The 15,438-nt window shown below is 69.9% G+C and overlaps 4 protein-coding genes across 6 annotated transcripts; 2 read left to right on the forward strand and 2 right to left on the reverse strand.

The window, feature by feature from the left end:
* The first annotated feature begins 832 nt into the window (after positions 1-832).
* Positions 833-5,023, forward strand: VPS4A (vacuolar protein sorting 4 homolog A). Its single transcript, XM_072873728.1, has 11 exons — positions 833-956; positions 1,496-1,607; positions 1,735-1,882; positions 1,988-2,049; positions 2,350-2,469; positions 2,651-2,807; positions 3,178-3,326; positions 3,466-3,547; positions 3,661-3,880; positions 4,000-4,140; positions 4,584-5,023. The coding sequence occupies exons 1-11, from the start codon at positions 936-938 to the stop codon at positions 4,683-4,685; spliced, it is 1,314 nt and encodes a 437-aa protein (XP_072729829.1). The 5' UTR covers positions 833-935; the 3' UTR covers positions 4,686-5,023.
* A 573-nt stretch (positions 5,024-5,596) lies between these two features.
* COG8 (component of oligomeric golgi complex 8) lies at positions 5,597-10,316 on the reverse strand. Of its 3 annotated transcripts, XM_072873725.1 has the most exons (7): positions 9,966-10,316; positions 9,422-9,629; positions 8,527-9,345; positions 7,389-7,558; positions 7,024-7,199; positions 6,260-6,289; positions 5,597-5,942 (listed from the first exon to the last, which is right to left on the reverse strand). In XM_072873725.1, exons 1-7 carry the CDS (start codon positions 10,283-10,285, stop codon positions 5,785-5,787), a joined length of 1,881 nt encoding a protein of 626 aa, XP_072729826.1. In that variant the 5' UTR covers positions 10,286-10,316; the 3' UTR covers positions 5,597-5,784. The 3 variants fall into 3 exon arrangements, with proteins under 3 accessions (XP_072729826.1, XP_072729825.1, XP_072729824.1); XM_072873723.1 differs by lacking the exons at positions 5,597-5,942; positions 6,260-6,289 and having other exon boundaries at positions 6,705-7,199; XM_072873724.1 differs by lacking the exons at positions 7,024-7,199; positions 7,389-7,558; positions 8,527-9,345; positions 9,422-9,629; positions 9,966-10,316 and having other exon boundaries at positions 6,154-6,965.
* Positions 10,315-11,540, forward strand: NIP7 (nucleolar pre-rRNA processing protein NIP7). The gene is made up of 5 exons (XM_072873731.1): positions 10,315-10,448; positions 10,593-10,679; positions 10,797-10,935; positions 11,017-11,157; positions 11,243-11,540. Exons 1-5 carry the CDS (start codon positions 10,393-10,395, stop codon positions 11,360-11,362), a joined length of 543 nt encoding a protein of 180 aa, XP_072729832.1. The 5' UTR covers positions 10,315-10,392; the 3' UTR covers positions 11,363-11,540.
* A 25-nt stretch (positions 11,541-11,565) lies between these two features.
* TMED6 (transmembrane p24 trafficking protein 6) lies at positions 11,566-15,268 on the reverse strand. Its single transcript, XM_072873729.1, has 4 exons — positions 14,192-15,268; positions 13,005-13,131; positions 12,629-12,780; positions 11,566-12,431 (listed from the first exon to the last, which is right to left on the reverse strand). Exons 1-4 carry the CDS (start codon positions 14,450-14,452, stop codon positions 12,207-12,209), a joined length of 765 nt encoding a protein of 254 aa, XP_072729830.1. The 5' UTR covers positions 14,453-15,268; the 3' UTR covers positions 11,566-12,206.
* Between the last annotated feature and the right edge of the window lie 170 nt (positions 15,269-15,438).

A 15,438-nucleotide genomic window follows, 5' to 3' on the forward strand; every position in this document is an offset into this window, starting at 1 on the left:
TCAGTTAATTCCCAGTGTGGCACATGTGGGGGGTGGGGGGTGGGCAGTGCTGGGCTGCCCGGTACAAGAGGGACTGGGCTGTACTGGGGGACTGGGGTGTCTCGTAGTGGGAGCGGCTGGGGCAGCGGGGCCGGTTCAGCCCGGGGAGGAGCAGCCTTGGGGGGCTCCTCGGTGGGCACAGACACCCCCAGGTATTGGGGGGGGACACAACCCAGCAGCACGGCCGGGCCAGGGTGGGGGCCGCAGCAGGTGGCCCACTCCCCTGTGGGGTAGCCCAGGGGGGGCAACGCTGGTCCCAGGCCCCTCCGGCGAGGAGCTGGCGCGTGGGGAGGAGATGGGATGGCGCTGGGCTGGGCTGGCCCGGGGGCCACTGCTGGCCCAGGGACCCCCGGCTGGAGCAGGGGGCCGGGGAGCTCACTGGGGTCCAGCAAGGGGTGTGGGGGGTACACACGCTGTGGGTGTGCACACGCGTGGGGGGGCACACGCCGTGTACCCGTGTACGCTGTGTGTGGGCGTGCCCTGGGGGCACACGGGGGTGCACGGGCGGGGCACACGCGCACGCACACACACGGACACGGGTGGTTTGGGGGGTTACATGGGTGCGTGTGCACGCGCGTACCGGTGTTTGTAGGTGTGCACGTGCGGGGTGCCCGTGGGTGCGCACACGTGTCGGGTGCGGGTGTGCCCACGCGTGTGTGGGGGTGTCTGTCTGTCTGTCTGTCTGTCTATGCGGGGGCACGGGCGGGCCCCAGGGGCGGGGTGCGCGGGGGGGGCGTGTCCCGGTGAGGCCCCGCCCCGCGGCGCAGGTGCCGGCGGGTGCCGGCAGGGGGCGCTGGCGCGCACAGCCGCAGTCGCGGGCGGTCCCGCGGGCCCCGCCGCCGCCGCCGCCGCCGCCGGGCCGGGCCGCGCCAGGAGCGGCGACACCGGGCGATGAGATGACAACGTCCACCCTGCAGGTACGCGGGCGGGGCGGGCCGGGGGCTGCCGGGGCCGGGGCTGGGGCTCGGCTTCCGCCTGCGCCTCCCCCGGCCCGGGCCCTGGCGGGGCCTCCTCCCGCCCCGCTGTGAGGCCTCGCCGGGAAGGCCTCACCCGGCCCCGGTGCCGGTGCGGTGCCGGCTGGGGGCGGGGGGGGGGGGGGCCAGGCCTCTCCCTGCCCTGGTGCCGGCGCCGGCCGGGGAACGGCCTCACCCTGCCCCGGCGCGGTGACGGTCGGGGAAAGGCCTGAGCCGGTGCCGGTGCCGATCGGGGAGCGGCCTCACTCCGTCCCGGTGCCAGGCCCCGTTGGGGCGGCCTCATCCTGCCCCGTGCCCTGCCGGGGCGGCGGGGGGGGGGGGAAGGCGGGCCCCGTCCTGCCGGGCGCTGCGGAAGGGGCCCCCGCTGGCTGCCCCGGTGCGAGCAGGCCCGGCGCGGCCCCCCCCGGGGCGGGGAAGGGCCTGGTCCTGCTCTGGCCCCGGTGCCGCTGCCCGGCTCACGGCGCCGTGCCCTCCCCCGCCAGAAAGCCATCGACCTGGTCACCAAAGCCACCGAGGAGGACAAGGCCAAGAACTACGAGGAGGCGCTGCGGCTGTACCAGCACGCCGTGGAGTACTTCCTGCACGCCATCAAATGTGAGACGGGGCCGGTGGCCCCCGGCTACAGCCCGGGGGGCTCGGGGGGGGCTCCGGAGGGGGCCGCGGCGTTGCCGGCCGTGGCGCGGGGCCGCGGGTGATGCCTGGGGGGGGGGGGTCTCTGCAGATGAAGCTCACAGCGACAAGGCGAAGGAGAGCATCCGAGCCAAGTGCATGCAGTACCTGGACCGGGCGGAGAAGCTGAAGGAGTACCTGCGCAGCAAGGACAAGCAGGGCAAGAAGCCGGTGAAAGAGTCCCAGAATGATAACAAGGGGTGCGTGGGGCTGCGAGGGCCCCCCCTGCCCGACGGCGGAGCTGGCAGGACCCTGCTGCCACACCGGGGCCGGTCCCTCTCCTGACCCGTGTCCCTTCTCCCCAGGAGCGACAGTGACAGCGAGGGCGAGAACCCCGAAAAGAAGAAGCTGCAGGAGCAGCTGATGGGTGAGGGGCTGCGGTGGCCCCGGCACGCACGGTTGTGCCGGCTGTCAGCGGAGGGCTTCCCCAACGGCCATTGCGAGGGGTGGCTGCGGGGAGGGGGGACAGGCTGTGGGCCTGGGTGCCAGGGGAGCCCCCAAACCGAGCTCCATGCCAAGGGGCAGCGGGGTTGGTGTGGGGTGGGGGGGTTTGGTGGGGGGGAGGTGTGGGCAGGGATGGGGGCTCTGGCTCTCCCGGCTCTCGGCAGACATTGGGAGCGTGGTGCCAGTCTCCGTGGGGCCGCGTGAGCAGACCCGCCCCTCGCAGGTGCCATCATGATGGAGAAGCCCAACGTGCGGTGGAGTGACGTGGCCGGCCTGGAGGGAGCCAAGGAAGCCCTGAAGGAAGCCGTGATCCTGCCCATCAAGTTCCCACACTTGTTCACCGGTGAGAGTCACGGCAGCGCCGCGGCTGCCACTCGCCCACGGAGAAGGTGCCGTGGGGCGGCAGCTGGGGCGAGCGTGTGCGGGGAGGTGACCCTGGGCAGCGGGGACCCGTGTCCCTGTGGGCCAACGCGGATCCGGCCTGCGCAGGGAAGGGGGAGCGGTGACGCTGGTCTCTGTCACAGGGAAGCGCACGCCCTGGCGAGGGATCCTGCTCTTCGGGCCTCCCGGCACCGGCAAGTCCTACTTGGCCAAGGCCGTGGCCACCGAGGCCAACAACTCCACCTTCTTCTCCGTGTCCTCCTCAGACCTGATGTCGAAGTGGCTGGGAGAGAGCGAGAAGTAAGCTGGTAGGAGGGATGTGTGGCTGCTGCCGGCTGGCTCCCGGCCTCCTCGCCAGCCGGGCTGGCAGTGCCAGAGCTGTGGCTGGGGCAGGGGAGCCACCAGCACGGGTGAGCCCCGTTAACCAGATAACGGGTCCCAGGGGAGGGCAGGAGAGACCCCTCCTGAGGCTCCACAGCCTGGGGATGGCCCTTCTCCCGGCACGGCGCTCGCCCCCTCGCTGCCAGCGCAGGGTTGCCGGGGCAGGCAGGGGCAGGAGGAGCCGGTGGTGTGCGGGGCTCCTCGCCCCGGGGCTGTCACGGGCTCTGGGCGGTGTCGGTGCTGTGGAGGGTCCCTGAGCGGGGACCCCGTCCCCTGCCTTTGTGCCCAGGCTGGTGAAGAACCTCTTTGAGCTGGCGAGGCAGCACAAGCCCTCCATCATCTTCATCGATGAGGTGGACTCGCTGTGCGGCTCCCGCAACGAGAATGAGAGCGAGGCGGCCCGGCGCATCAAGACGGAGTTCCTGGTGCAGATGCAGGGTGTGTGGGGCTTCCCCGGGCGGGGGGACGAGCCGGCGTGGGGCGGGGGGGGGAGCAGGACGGGGCAGGCGTGGGAGAAGCTGCCAAGCGTCCCGTGGTTCCCTGGGGATTGCTCTGAGCTGTCTGTGTCCCCGGGCAGGTGTGGGGAACAGCAGCGATGGGATCCTGGTGCTGGGTGCCACCAACATCCCCTGGGTGCTGGACTCGGCCATCAGGAGAAGGTGAGTGGGGCACAGCTCCCCCCCTCCGGCTCCCGGACACGGGGGGCCCTGTCCCGGCAGGGTCTGGCGGCGTGGGGCTCACCCCCCCGCGCACCCGCCCGCACTGCCCTCAGGTTCGAGAAGCGCATCTACATCCCGCTGCCCGAGGAGGCGGCCCGGGCCCAGATGTTCAAGCTGCATCTGGGCAACACCCCGCACTGCCTGACGGAGGCCAACATCCAGGAGCTGGCCCGGAAGACAGACGGCTACTCGGGGGCCGACATCAGCATCATCGTGCGGGACGCCCTGATGCAGCCCGTCCGCAAGGTGCAGTCGGCCACGCACTTCAAGAAGGTGAGCGGGGGCTGCTCCCGGCCGGGGGGGGGTCCGTCCCCGGGGCAGCCCCACGGCCGGCGTCGGTGCCGTGGCTGTCATCCCGCCCACGAGCGCCGTGCCGCCTGGCTCTGCCGCAGGTCCGCGGTCCCTCCCGCACCACGCCCGGCACCTTCGTGGACGACCTCCTGACGCCGTGCTCGCCCGGCGACCCGGGCGCCACCGAGATGACCTGGATGGAGGTGCCCAGCGACAAGCTGATGGAGCCCATCGTCTGCATGGTGAGCGCGGCCGCCGCCACCGCGGCGGCGTGGGGCTGGGCGCCCGTCCTGCCGGGTGGAGGCTGGCCCCGGCACAGCAGTGCTGCGGCCCCGGCCCTGCCGGTTCCCTGTCCCTCCGCCAGCAGGGGCTGTGGCTCCTCGCTCCCCGAGGGGAGAGGCCTCCCGCCTGCCCCCTCCCCGGGGCGCTGAGCCCCCCGGGCCGGGGCTGGGTGCTGGGGAAGGGCCTGGGCTCCTCCGGGCAGCTCCCACCCCCAGAGCCAGCGCTGCTGCGGGGTGAAGGCACCAGCCCTCGGCCTCGCTGGGGTGCAGGGCCCGGCCCAGACCCCCCAGGGACGGGCAGAGCTGCCTGCGCCAGGTGGCACTGCCGTGGGGGGGGTCCCTGCCCGGTGCCACCCCCCCCCCGGTGCCCGGTCTCAGCTCCCCGCCCCCTCCCTGTGTTGCAGTCGGACATGCTGCGCTCGCTGGCCACCACCCGCCCCACCGTCAACGCCGACGATCTCCTGAAGGTGAAGAAATTCACGGAGGATTTTGGACAGGAAGGTTAAAGGGGTGTGGGTGCGGGGTGTGCGCGTATGTGGGGGTGTGGGGCTGGGGCGGCAGGGCCCCCGCTGTGCCCCCCCGCCCCGCCACACCACGCCGGCCGTGCCAAACAGGTTCATCTTCCGCACACTACTCGCCCCATCGCACTGCAGCGCCCGGCGGGGCGCGGGGGCACGGCGCGGGGGGGCTGACACTACCGGGGGGGCCTGAGCATGACCTGGGCGGCCGGGTGCTCCCCCCGGCTGTGCCCCACTCTTCTTCCTGCTCTTTTTTATTTTTTAAATTAATGCTGCTTTGGGTTCTGTCTTGTTTATATGAAAATAAAAACAATCCAAAAGCTTCAGCCCGTGCCCGGCCCCTCCCTGAGGCTCTGACCACGCGCGGGGACCCAGCCCGGCCCCCCCTGCCCCCCATCACACGCTGCCCCAGGGCCGAGGCCTCCGGCTCTGCCTGTCCCCCGGTGGGGTGCGGGGCTCCCCGTGCTCCAGCCGTCCCGGCCAGGGATTTGTGCCTGTGCAGGGAGGTGTGGGGCTGCTCGGGGCTTTGCCCCCCCCGAGCCTCTGGTGCTCGGAGCAGTCCCCTGCCTGGGGACAAGCCCTGAGGGCTCCTGCCAGCCTGTGAGCCCCACAGCCAGCACCCCGTGTCCCCCCAGCCCCATCCTGGTGCCCCGCGCTGTGCCCCGGCTGCTGCCCTCCACCGCGGCACCTCGCCCAGCACAGCCAGCACCTGCCTGCCCTCCGCCGCTGCCCACGCCGTGGCCTCGGGCCCCCAAACGAGCCCCGGAGAGGGGCATGCCCCCCACCCCCAGCACAGCCCCGGCAGCAGGCCTTGTTCCTAGACCCATAAAATAATTTCAGGTGCAAGGGGGAGCAGCCGGGCCCGGGGAAGGCAGGCAGGAAGGGGCAGGAGCCGCTCGGAGTCCTCACAGGGTGTATTGGCTGCAGTAACCCCGAGCGGGAGCCCCGGGGCCGTGGCTCCACGCCGCTGCTTCGGCCGGGACGAGGACGGGCACCCAGCGCCGCGCTGGAGGAGCCCCAGCGCCCCACCGCGAGGCGGGAGAGACGCGGGCGATGGCCGGGCACCTGCCTGCCGGGGCGGCGGGCGTCAGTCCAGGAGCTCCATCCAGGCGACGTTGGTGAAGGTGCGGGGGTCCATGCGGTCGATGTAGAGGATGCCATCCAGGTGGTCCATCTCGTGCTGGACGATGCGGGCGGCCCAGCCCGTCGCCTCCCAGCTCACCGGCTCCCCGTGCTCGTCCACGCCTGCTGCCCGGGAGAGCGGCAGTGGGGCGGGAGGGGGGCAGTGGGTGGGAGTTGGGGGCAAGGGGAACTTGCGTGAGAGCGGCTGTTGGGGGGGAGAGCACTGGGTGCTATGGGGGTGGGGGGACCCGGGTGAGAGTGGGGGGTGGTGTCCCATCGGGGCGGGGCAGGGCGGACCCCCGGGGGGGGCAGGCAGGGCCGGGGGGGTCCGTACCGGAGACGTGGACGGCCCAGTGGCGCGGGACGTAGGCGGAGAAGCCCTTGAGGCTGGCGCAGCCCTCGGGGGCGGTGACGAGCCGGGCGTCGAGGACGCGGAGCGCGGGGTTGACGAGCAGGCGGAGCGGGAAGGGCTCGATGCGGTGGGCGCGGCGGAGCGCCGGCGGGTACCGGCGGCAGCGGCCGGGGGACAGCTCGGCGGCGAAGACGCGCAGCGGCACGCCCAGCTGCGGGGCGCTCAGCCCCAGGCACGGCCCGCGCCGCAGCCCGGCCGCCAGCGCCGCCGCCAGCTCCCGCAGCTCGGGGCCGCCCAACCGTTCCGGGGCCACGGCGGCGGCGGCGGCGCGCAGCACCGGGGCGCCCACCTGGCAGGGGTCGGCGAAGGGCGGGGCGGGCGGGCCCAGCACCCTCCGCCGCAGCGCCCGCCAGTACGAGCGCTCCCGCTCGCCCCAGCCCGCCCCGTCCCCGCACCCGCGGCCCGGAGGGCCCGGCCGGGCCCGTCCCGCCAGCCGCCGCCCCGCCGCCAGCGCCGCCGCCATGGAGACCCGGGCCTGCGCGCGCAGCTACGGTGGCCGCGGGGCGCCACAAGGGGCGCGGGGCAGGGGGGCGGGAGGGCGCCCCCTGGCGGCCGGAGGGCGGCGCAGCGTCCGGGGCAGGCGGGAGCGGGGAACGGGGGGGGGGCCGCCCGGTGCAGGCAGGAGGGGCTACGGGCAGGGGTGCAGGCAGCGGGAAGGCGAGCAGCGGCCACTTCAGCCCCAAGGGAAGGGGGTCTCGGGGTGACACAGCCCGGCCCAGCCGCAGCCCCGCTACCCCGTGGCCGCCGGGACGTCCGGCAGCGGAGAACCCCCGGGAGGGGTCTCCTGCCGGCGCGCAGGCAGGGCCTCCCCGGGCACGGCCTCCTCTTCCTCCTCCAGGCGTGGGGTGCTCTCCTGGGCTGGCTCTTCCTCAGGCGGCGCTGGCAGGAGGAAAGCCAGCGGCTCCCTGATTGCCACCGCGTCGATGCGGCCCAGGCGGCCGAAGCGCTGCAGTTGGGTGGGGGGGACGCCGGGCAGAGAGGGAGAGGGGGGCTCGGGTGGGGGCCCACGGGCAAGGGGGAAGCCCCCCAGAGGTGGCAACAGCAAGACAGGACCCAGTATGTCTCGGGGGGAGCCACGGGTGGGGGCAGAGCCGCCATGGCGGCTCTGCCCCCACCTGTGGCTCCCCCCCCACGAGACGCAATCCCCCGGGGTCTCACCCAGCGCCTGTGCAATCTGTGCCGGGGGAAAGAGGACCTGGAGGCAACGGTTCAGGTAGGGCAGCAGGTCTTCCAGGAAAGCCGTGCAGAACTGAGCAAAGAGCTCCTGCTCCCGCCCGCTGAAAGCCGCCTCCTCCGCACGATGGAAGGCCAGGATGGTTTTGGTCACCTGGGGCGAAAGGCAGAGTCATTAATTAACCGGAGAATCATTAATTCTGACTGCAGACAACCCCCCAACCACAAGGATAAAGAGAATTGATGGGCTGAGGCGGATTGTGTGAGGTTCAACAAGGCCAAGTGCTGGGTCCTGCACTTGGGCCACAGCAACCCCACGCAACGCTACAGGCTTGGGGAAGAGCGGCTGGAAAGCTGCCCAGCAGAGAAGGATCTGGGAGTGTTGGTCAACAGCCAGCTGAACATGAGCCAGCAGTGTGCCCAGGTGGCCAAGAAGGCCAACAGCATCCTGGCTTGTGTCAGGAATAGCGTGGCCAGCAGGAGCAGGGCAGTGATCGTCCCCTGTGCCCGGCACTGGTGAGGCCGCACCTCGAATGCTGTGTTCAGTGTTGGGCCCCTCACTCCCAGAGAGACATGGAGGGGCTGGAGCGTGTCCAGAGAAGGGCAACGGAGCTGGGGCAGGGTCTGGAGCACAAGGCTGATGGGGAGCGGCTGAGGGACCTGGGGTTGTTCAGCCTGGAGAAAAGGAGGCTGAGGGGAGACCTCATCGCTCTCTACAACTGCCTGAAAGGAGGGTGTAGAGAGGTGGGGTCGGTCTCTTCTCCCAGGTAACAAGTGATAGGATGAGAGGCAATGGCCTCAAGTTGCGCCAGGGGAGTTTAGACTGGATATTTGGAAAAATTTCTTCACCCAAAGGGTTGTCCAGCACTGGCACAGGCTGCCCAGGGGCGTGGTGGAGTCCCCATCCCTGGGGGTATTTAAAAGCCGTGTAGATGCGGTGCTTAGGGACAGGGTTTAGTGGTGGGCTTGGCAGTGCTGGGTTAACGGTTGGACTCGATGCTCCTAAAGGTCTTTTCCAACCTCAAAGGTTCTATGATTTTATCCTACGAACACTTGGGGCAGGACCAGCCCATCCCCGTGCTCTCCCGGGACAAGGCACAGCTCCGTCTCCCGGCGCCTCACCTCGCCGAGCGCGTCCTCCAGGCAGGCGGTGACGTCCTGGGCCAGGGCGACGGGGCAGCAGAGCCGCAGGTCGTTGAAGGCGACGAGGAGGCCGTTGAGGAAGCAGGCGAGGGGTGGGAAGTCCAGCAGCACCATGGGCGGCTGCAGCGTCCCCGGCTGGGCCGTGGGCACCGGCACCCCGGTGCTGCCCCCCAGGACGGCCGGGGCGGAGATGAGCGTGTAGGAATTCATCTCCTCCCGAAACTTCTCCACCGCCTCCTCCACCGCCTTCCCGAAAGCGGCGGCGGCCACGCGCTGGAAGAGGGGGGCCAGCTGCCCGCGGAAATCGGCCCCCACCCTGCTGAAGGAGAGGCCGAAGTACATGCACTGCCCCAGCAGCGAGTCCAGGCGGCCGCCCACTCCGCGCCGGAGATCGCGCTCCAGCGTGCGCAGGAACTCGGAGACCTTCTGCAGCACCCAGCCGTGGAAGATGGCCCCCTCGTTGAGGGCCTGTCCCTCCGGGGGCAGGAGCGGCTCCTCGTCGGAGAAGATGGCGCGATACTGGGTGACGATGTCGAAGAGGTGGACGCGGCAGGCCTCGATGGTCTTGGTGATGTGGAAGTAGGGGTCATCGTCAGGGATGGAGGCCTGGATGGAGCGCAGCCAGGCGTCCCGCGCCTGCAGGAACTTGATGCGCAGCTCGGCCTCCGTGAAAACGTCCATGCGCCGCAGGTAGCCGATGACCCGCAGGCAGGCCGGCAGCTGGATGTTGGTGCGGAGCTGCTGGATGAGCTGGTTCAGCATCAGCTGGGCGGACTGGCGCACCTCGTCCACGATGCCCTGGGGCGGGAGAGAGGCCTCAGCCGCGGGGACCAGGCACGGGGTGGCTGCGGGGCAGGGGCAGAGCGGGGCCTACCTGGATCACGGGGATGCTGCTGTGCTTCCTCTCCAGCCGGCGCACGTAGGCGGCGAGCTCCAGCGCCTCCTCGTAGTAGCCGTTGCGGACGCAGGTGTCCATGAGCTGCGGGATCTCCAGGATCTCCAGGATCTCCGTGTGCCGGTTCAGCGTCAGGCTGTTCATGCGCCGGCTGCAGGCAATCTCCTCGGCATCGCGCATGAAGTTCCTGCGGGATCGGGACGGGATCAGCGCGGGACCCTCCCACCCACACTGGCCTCTCCCCAGCGCCGTCCAGGGCCCCCTCCCAGTGCTGCCTCTGCCCCCAGTACCAGCCGGCCCCGATCCCTACTGGGCCCAGCACCAGGACCCCTCTCACCCCCCAGGGCTGCTCCTGCCCCCTCAGACCCTGCCCCAGCCTCGCCCCCTCCCCACTCCTTTCTGCTCCCCCCCCATTTCCACCCGTGCCTTCCCGCCCCAGCCCCCGCTCACCCCGCTCCCACCCCAGCCCCTGCCGGGGCCCGCCCCGGCTGCCCCCGCTGCCCCGCTCCGCCCGTCCCCGCACCGGCAGGCGTCCTGGAGGGCGGGCAGGCGGCCCAGCAGGCTGCCGAGGCGGCTCTCGATGCCGCCGAAGCCGCGGCCGGCGCGGCCGGTGCACTCGGCGGAGCGGATGAAGGCCCGGTAGTGCTCGAAGGCCAGGCGGCGCGTCTCCGCCCCCACCCGCGCCCGCTCCGCCGCCAGCCGCGCCGGCTCCCGGCCCAGCTCCGCCAGCCCCAGCGCCGCCAGCTCGGCCACGTAGGCGGAGAGCTCGGGGCCGCCGGGCCCCGCCGCCGCCGGGCCGCGCAGCCAGGCCAGCAGCCGGGCCTCCTCCGCCGCCACCGCCATCGCGCCGCTCTGCCCGCCCCGTCTCGATGGGCCGCCGCGCCGCTTCCGCTTCCGCCGCTTCCGCCGCTTCCGGTTCCGGCGCGGCCCCGCGTGTGCGGCGCGGGGCGATGCGGCCGCTGACGGAGGCGGAGACGCGGGCGGTCTTCGAGAAGCTGGGGAAATAGTGAGGGCGCGGGGACCGGGGGGACCGGGCACGGGGCTGGGGAGCGGCAGGGCTGGGCGCGGCCACCAGAGGAGCCGCGGCGGGGGGGGGAACCGGGGCCGGGAGCGGGCACCGGGGCCGGGCTCACGGGCTCTGTCCCCGCAGCATCGGTGAGAACATCCAGCTGCTGGTGGACCGGCCCGATGGCACCTACTGCTTCCGCCTGCACCGCGACCGCGTCTACTACCTGAGGTGAGCGGGGACGGCGGCGGGGGCCGGGCAGGGCCGACGGGGGGGCTCCGGTGCCGGCCCGCGCGGGGCTGCTGGCCCGGGAGCCGCTCCAGCTCTGCCCCCCGCCGCTCCCCACAGCGAGAAGCTGCTGAAGGTGGCTGCCAGCGTCCCCCGGGACAGCCTGGTGTCGCCGGGCACCTGCTTCGGGAAGTTCACCAAGACGCAGAAGTTCCGGCTCAGCGTCACGGCCCTGGACTTCCTCGCGCCCTACGCCAAGGTGGGACGCGGCCCCCCCCGGCCGCCCCCTGCCCCGCGCCGGGCCCCCCCAGCCCCTCACCGCTCTGGGCCTCTCTTGCAGTACAAGGTGTGGGTGAAGCCCGGCTCGGAGCAGTCCTTCCTCTACGGCAACCACGTCCTCAAGTCGGGCCTGGGGCGCATCACGGAGAACACGGCCCAGTACCAGGGCGTGGTGGTGTACTCCATGGCCGACGTCCCGCTGGTGAGTGGCCGGCGCAGCCCACGCGTTTTCCAGGGCTGGGGCGCAGGGAAAACTCTCTCTCGCTTTTCCTTTCATCCCCCCGCAGGGTTTCGGGGTGGCCGCCAAGTCCACGCAGGAGTGCCGGAAGGTGGACCCCATGGCCATCGTGGTGTTCCACCAGGCCGACGTCGGGGAGTACGTGCGGAGCGAGGACACGCTGACCTAAGGGACCTTGAGCGTTTCTGGGCAGAACGGACTTTTTCCTGCACCGCCGGTGCAGCAGCGGCGCATGGAGCCGTGGGGAGCCCACCCCGAGCGGCGTGGAGGGGCTGGGAGCCGCCAGCACGCAGCCCCGTACCCCGGGGGGGGCTGCTGCCAGCACGAGGAGGAGATTCCCCCACACCCGACCTGCCCCTGCCGTCACATAAAGCCTCTTCCTTCTCCCGGAGTGTCTGTTGTCTAGCGCAGAGCCTCGGGGGGGGGCGTCAGCCCTCGCCCCCGCTGCGGGTCTCTGCCTGCCTGGGGCAGCACGACGCACAGGGGTGCAGCTGCGGAGGGGAGAAGCACCGCATTCGGTTCGGCAGACGAGGCCGGGGGGAGGCTCGCAGCCTGGGGGAGGCTCGCAGCCTGGGGGTGAGCTGTCGGAGGCCAGCAGCTGAGCTTCAGGGAGGGAGAGATGGGGCAGGCAGCTGCCTGCAAGGCAGGGTTTGCTTCGCCCGGGCTTGCGGAGGGTGGACAGCAGGCAGCAGCCTACGATCGCTCCCCAGAGCGTGTGCCGGGGGTTCCTTTATTGGGTTTCTGGTAGAAAGGGCACATTGGGACACCGTAACGACGGGCAGGGATGTAACAAACTGACCCAGCGCACAAAGCTCAGGCGATCGTGTCACGCTTTTCTTCTGCCGGGGTGATTTCAGCCGAGGCAGGGCTAGAGCCGAACGCAGGAGAGGGGAGAACTCTCCCTCCTCCCCCAGGCAGGATCCAGCCTTCCCTCCTGCTCTGCGAAGGGGCAGAACAGCAGCTCGGTTACCGAGCGCTGCGGGCAGCAGTCCTGCCCGTGGTTCTGGGCACTGCTAGCACTTCTGCCTGCTGGAGGTTTGCCCGTTGAAGAGGCGCTTCAAGAAGTAGAGCTGCAGGGCCCCAGAGAGGACAATGACGCAGCTCTGAGCCATCGACCACCAGTTGACGTAGTTGTAGTTGGACTCCAGGAGGAAGGAGTCGGCCCCTTTCCGCATCCGGGCGAAGTTGTAGAACCGCCACATGTGGAAGATGTGGAGCTGCAGCTTCCGCATGCTGACCTGCGGGAGAGGCGGGCGCTCGGCAGCGGGCCGTGGCAGAGCCTGGGGCTGGCAGAGCCCCTCCGAGAGCCGCCCGCTGGGCTCAGCATTAAATTAAGCTGCGGCTCAGCCAACAGCAAACGCCCTTCTCGGTTCCTCTGGGAGGACGTGCCCGTCCCTGCTGCATCGGAGCACCCCGTGGGCACCCTGACACTCACCCCGATTGCCTCCAGGGTGTCGTTCAGCTCTTTCCTCTCTTCCAGCTGCTTGTTTTCCACGTTGAAGCCTTCGTAATAGACACCAAAGTTAAGATACACCTGCATGAAGCCAAAGTGGTTTTGCTGGTTGTCCAGGCACAGCTGGTAGAAACCTGCAGGGAGAAGTGGGGATGGTTGTTCCCCAGGTAGGAGAGCTGCTGCCAGGCAGACCCATCCCCAGTGCTCGACCCTCATCGTCCCCGTTAGGGACAGACATATCGGCACTCTGGGACGTGCTCGCCAGGCTTGGAGCTGCTGGCCAGGAGCTGGCAGCCCCTGGACACCAGCCTCCTGTCTGCCGGCGGCTGGGCCGGGCAGGGACCGCGGCAGCGGGGACCTGTCTCCTTGGTGAGGAAGTTGATCTGTCCTCGCACGTGCTGGGAAGCGCCGAGCTGGAAGCCGTTGGGGTCGCTCGCCGTGGCCAGGATGTTCCTGTTGCTGGCGATCCCCGTCGCCCGCTGGACCTGGAGGCAGGAAACACCCGAGGGGCGTTCGTGGGCCTGACTCTGCACCCAGGAAACAGATGGGAGCCCACAGGAGCCCTCGTGTGCAGGGCAGGGACCCAGCGGGGACCTGCCTCTACTGGGGGTTCGTCTGGGAAGCTGCCCCCTTTGTTACGGTGAGCTGAGGCCAGGAACAGCCTCCAGCAAGCTGCCAGCTACATGTAAACGAAAAAACCTGCAGCCCTGGGTAATGAACCCCGCGGTTCCTGATGCCCGCTCACAGTGCTGCAGGCACTCGCACAGACCCCCCGTCTCCCACCCTGTGCGCCCTCCCTGGCTCCCTGCCGCCTGGATTGGGTGCTGCTGGCACTGCCGGCCGCTGGAGCGTTGGAGATGGAGCTGTGCCGAGCCCCGGGGCCGTGCCGTGTTCCTGCGGGGCTGCTTTGCCGAGCGCAGAGCTGGGGAGAAGCCGCCAGCACCAGGCACGGCCATGCCCAGGCTCTCCTTCAACCAGCCTAGTGTAAACAGGAGATAAAAGGGCTGCAGTCTCCCTGGTGGGAAGAGGACGGAGCGCGGGGACAAGCAGCTGTGCCCGAGACGACACCCTGCAGCTCCCTGTGAGCAAGCTCTGGGTGCTCGGGCAGCACGTCCGGACCTCTTGGCACCACTTCATGGTTTTAAAACAGGCATTTAAAAAAATAAATGGGATTGATGATGGAAATTGCCTAAAAAAAAGCACAGTCCACGAGATGAACCATCCAAGTGACCACAACCATTCCCCCGTCTCAACCAAGGGTCTGTCCCTCACAAGGCAAACCACCTCCGCCCCAGGCGCAGTGCGCCTGGAGTTCAGCCGGCACGTGGTCTTCAGCCCACGGGGTCTCCTTCCACCCATAAGCCTGGTCGCAGGACCGAGGCAACAGAGGACTGCCCGCCGCAGGACCTGCCGCACCCTCCGAGGAGGCAGCTGGCACCGGCCGCAGAGCTGCCGCGCAGGACCGATCCAGCGCGGCCATTCCCCGACTCCATCGGCAGCTGCACCACGCTGACGGCTTCCCAGGACGCGTCTCGCAACACTCACCTCATAGCTGAAGAAGAAGTTGCCGCTCTGGTGCGCGAACTGCCAGAAGCACTCCACGGCACCGGCGGGGATGACGATGGCGAAGTCGTAGCGATCCGCCCCGCGGAAGAGGGGCTCCTGGCTGGACCCGCTCAGGGGCTCGGTCTTGGGGCAGCCGGCAGGGCCCAGCAGCGCCAGGAGCACCAGCAGCAGCATCCTGCGTCCCAGCCTCCAGCGCTCCCTCCCGCCGGGGCAGGGACCCGAGGTGGCAGGGGTAATCATTAACTGCTCTGCAGCAGCACTCAAGGTGATCTCGGTGCGGAGCAGGAGCTGGTCCGGCTCGTCCACGTTAGAGCTCACCCAGCTGAGCCCTTCTGCCGAGGCCGAGGCTGCTGCGGTGAAGCACCGCGGTCCCCAGCAGCACCTCCCGGCTGCGCAGAGCCGGTCCCTGGCCAGCCCCGCTCCCCTCGCTGACCAAGGCTCTGCCAGTCTGCGTCTTGGCAACGAGCAAATTAAGCAGGAAAAGTGTTTTACTCCAAGAAACTTCCAGTTTCTTAGTGTAAAGCCTTGGGCTGCGACACCCTCTCCACGCAGCCTGGGGCAAGAGCCCAGCACAGAGAAGGGAAGAATGGGCTTGGACCGACGCAGCACGACTGCGTCTCCTTCCACCTGGGCACAGCACCAGCCTGACCACCGGGCACTGCCTCACGCTGGCAATTACTGGTCCAGCTCACGGCTCACATCAAGCCTCTGTGCCCCGGCACGGGCCTCTGCCAGCACAGGGTGCTCCTGTCCACCCAGGGCTGCTCCTGAAAGGGTTTTACAAGCAGAAGGGGAGGGAAATGCACAGCCACAGCCAGGTGACAAGGGAAGCTCATTCCAGCAGCTGCTGCTGAAGGACAGAGGGGAAGCAGGTGTTTCCAAACAGATTTCTGCCCAGCCCCGGCTCTGCAGGAACGCAGCCGAGAGAGGCTGCCTTTAGAAAATGCCCCCAAACCTCCCCCGCCCTTTGACTTCAACAGAAATCTAGTCCCGAAGCTTCTGCTTCACGCCTCTGCCGATGCGGCAGCACCTCATACCTTCAGCGCAGTGCTGTTCCACCCCAAACAGCTGCCGACGCAACAGCCCCAGCCGGCTCAGGAGGCGAAGGGGGAGCCCCATGTTGCTGGGGGGTGCGTGCCCCAGCGGGGCAGCGAGCGGGCAGCACCCCAAACTGCCGCCTTTCCACCTGCAAGGTACAAGTTCACACTTCCTACAACTCTTGATAT

This window comes from Ciconia boyciana, chromosome 9 (genome assembly GCF_034638445.1).
Source record: "Ciconia boyciana chromosome 9, ASM3463844v1, whole genome shotgun sequence".
Lineage (NCBI taxonomy): Eukaryota > Metazoa > Chordata > Aves > Ciconiiformes > Ciconiidae > Ciconia > Ciconia boyciana.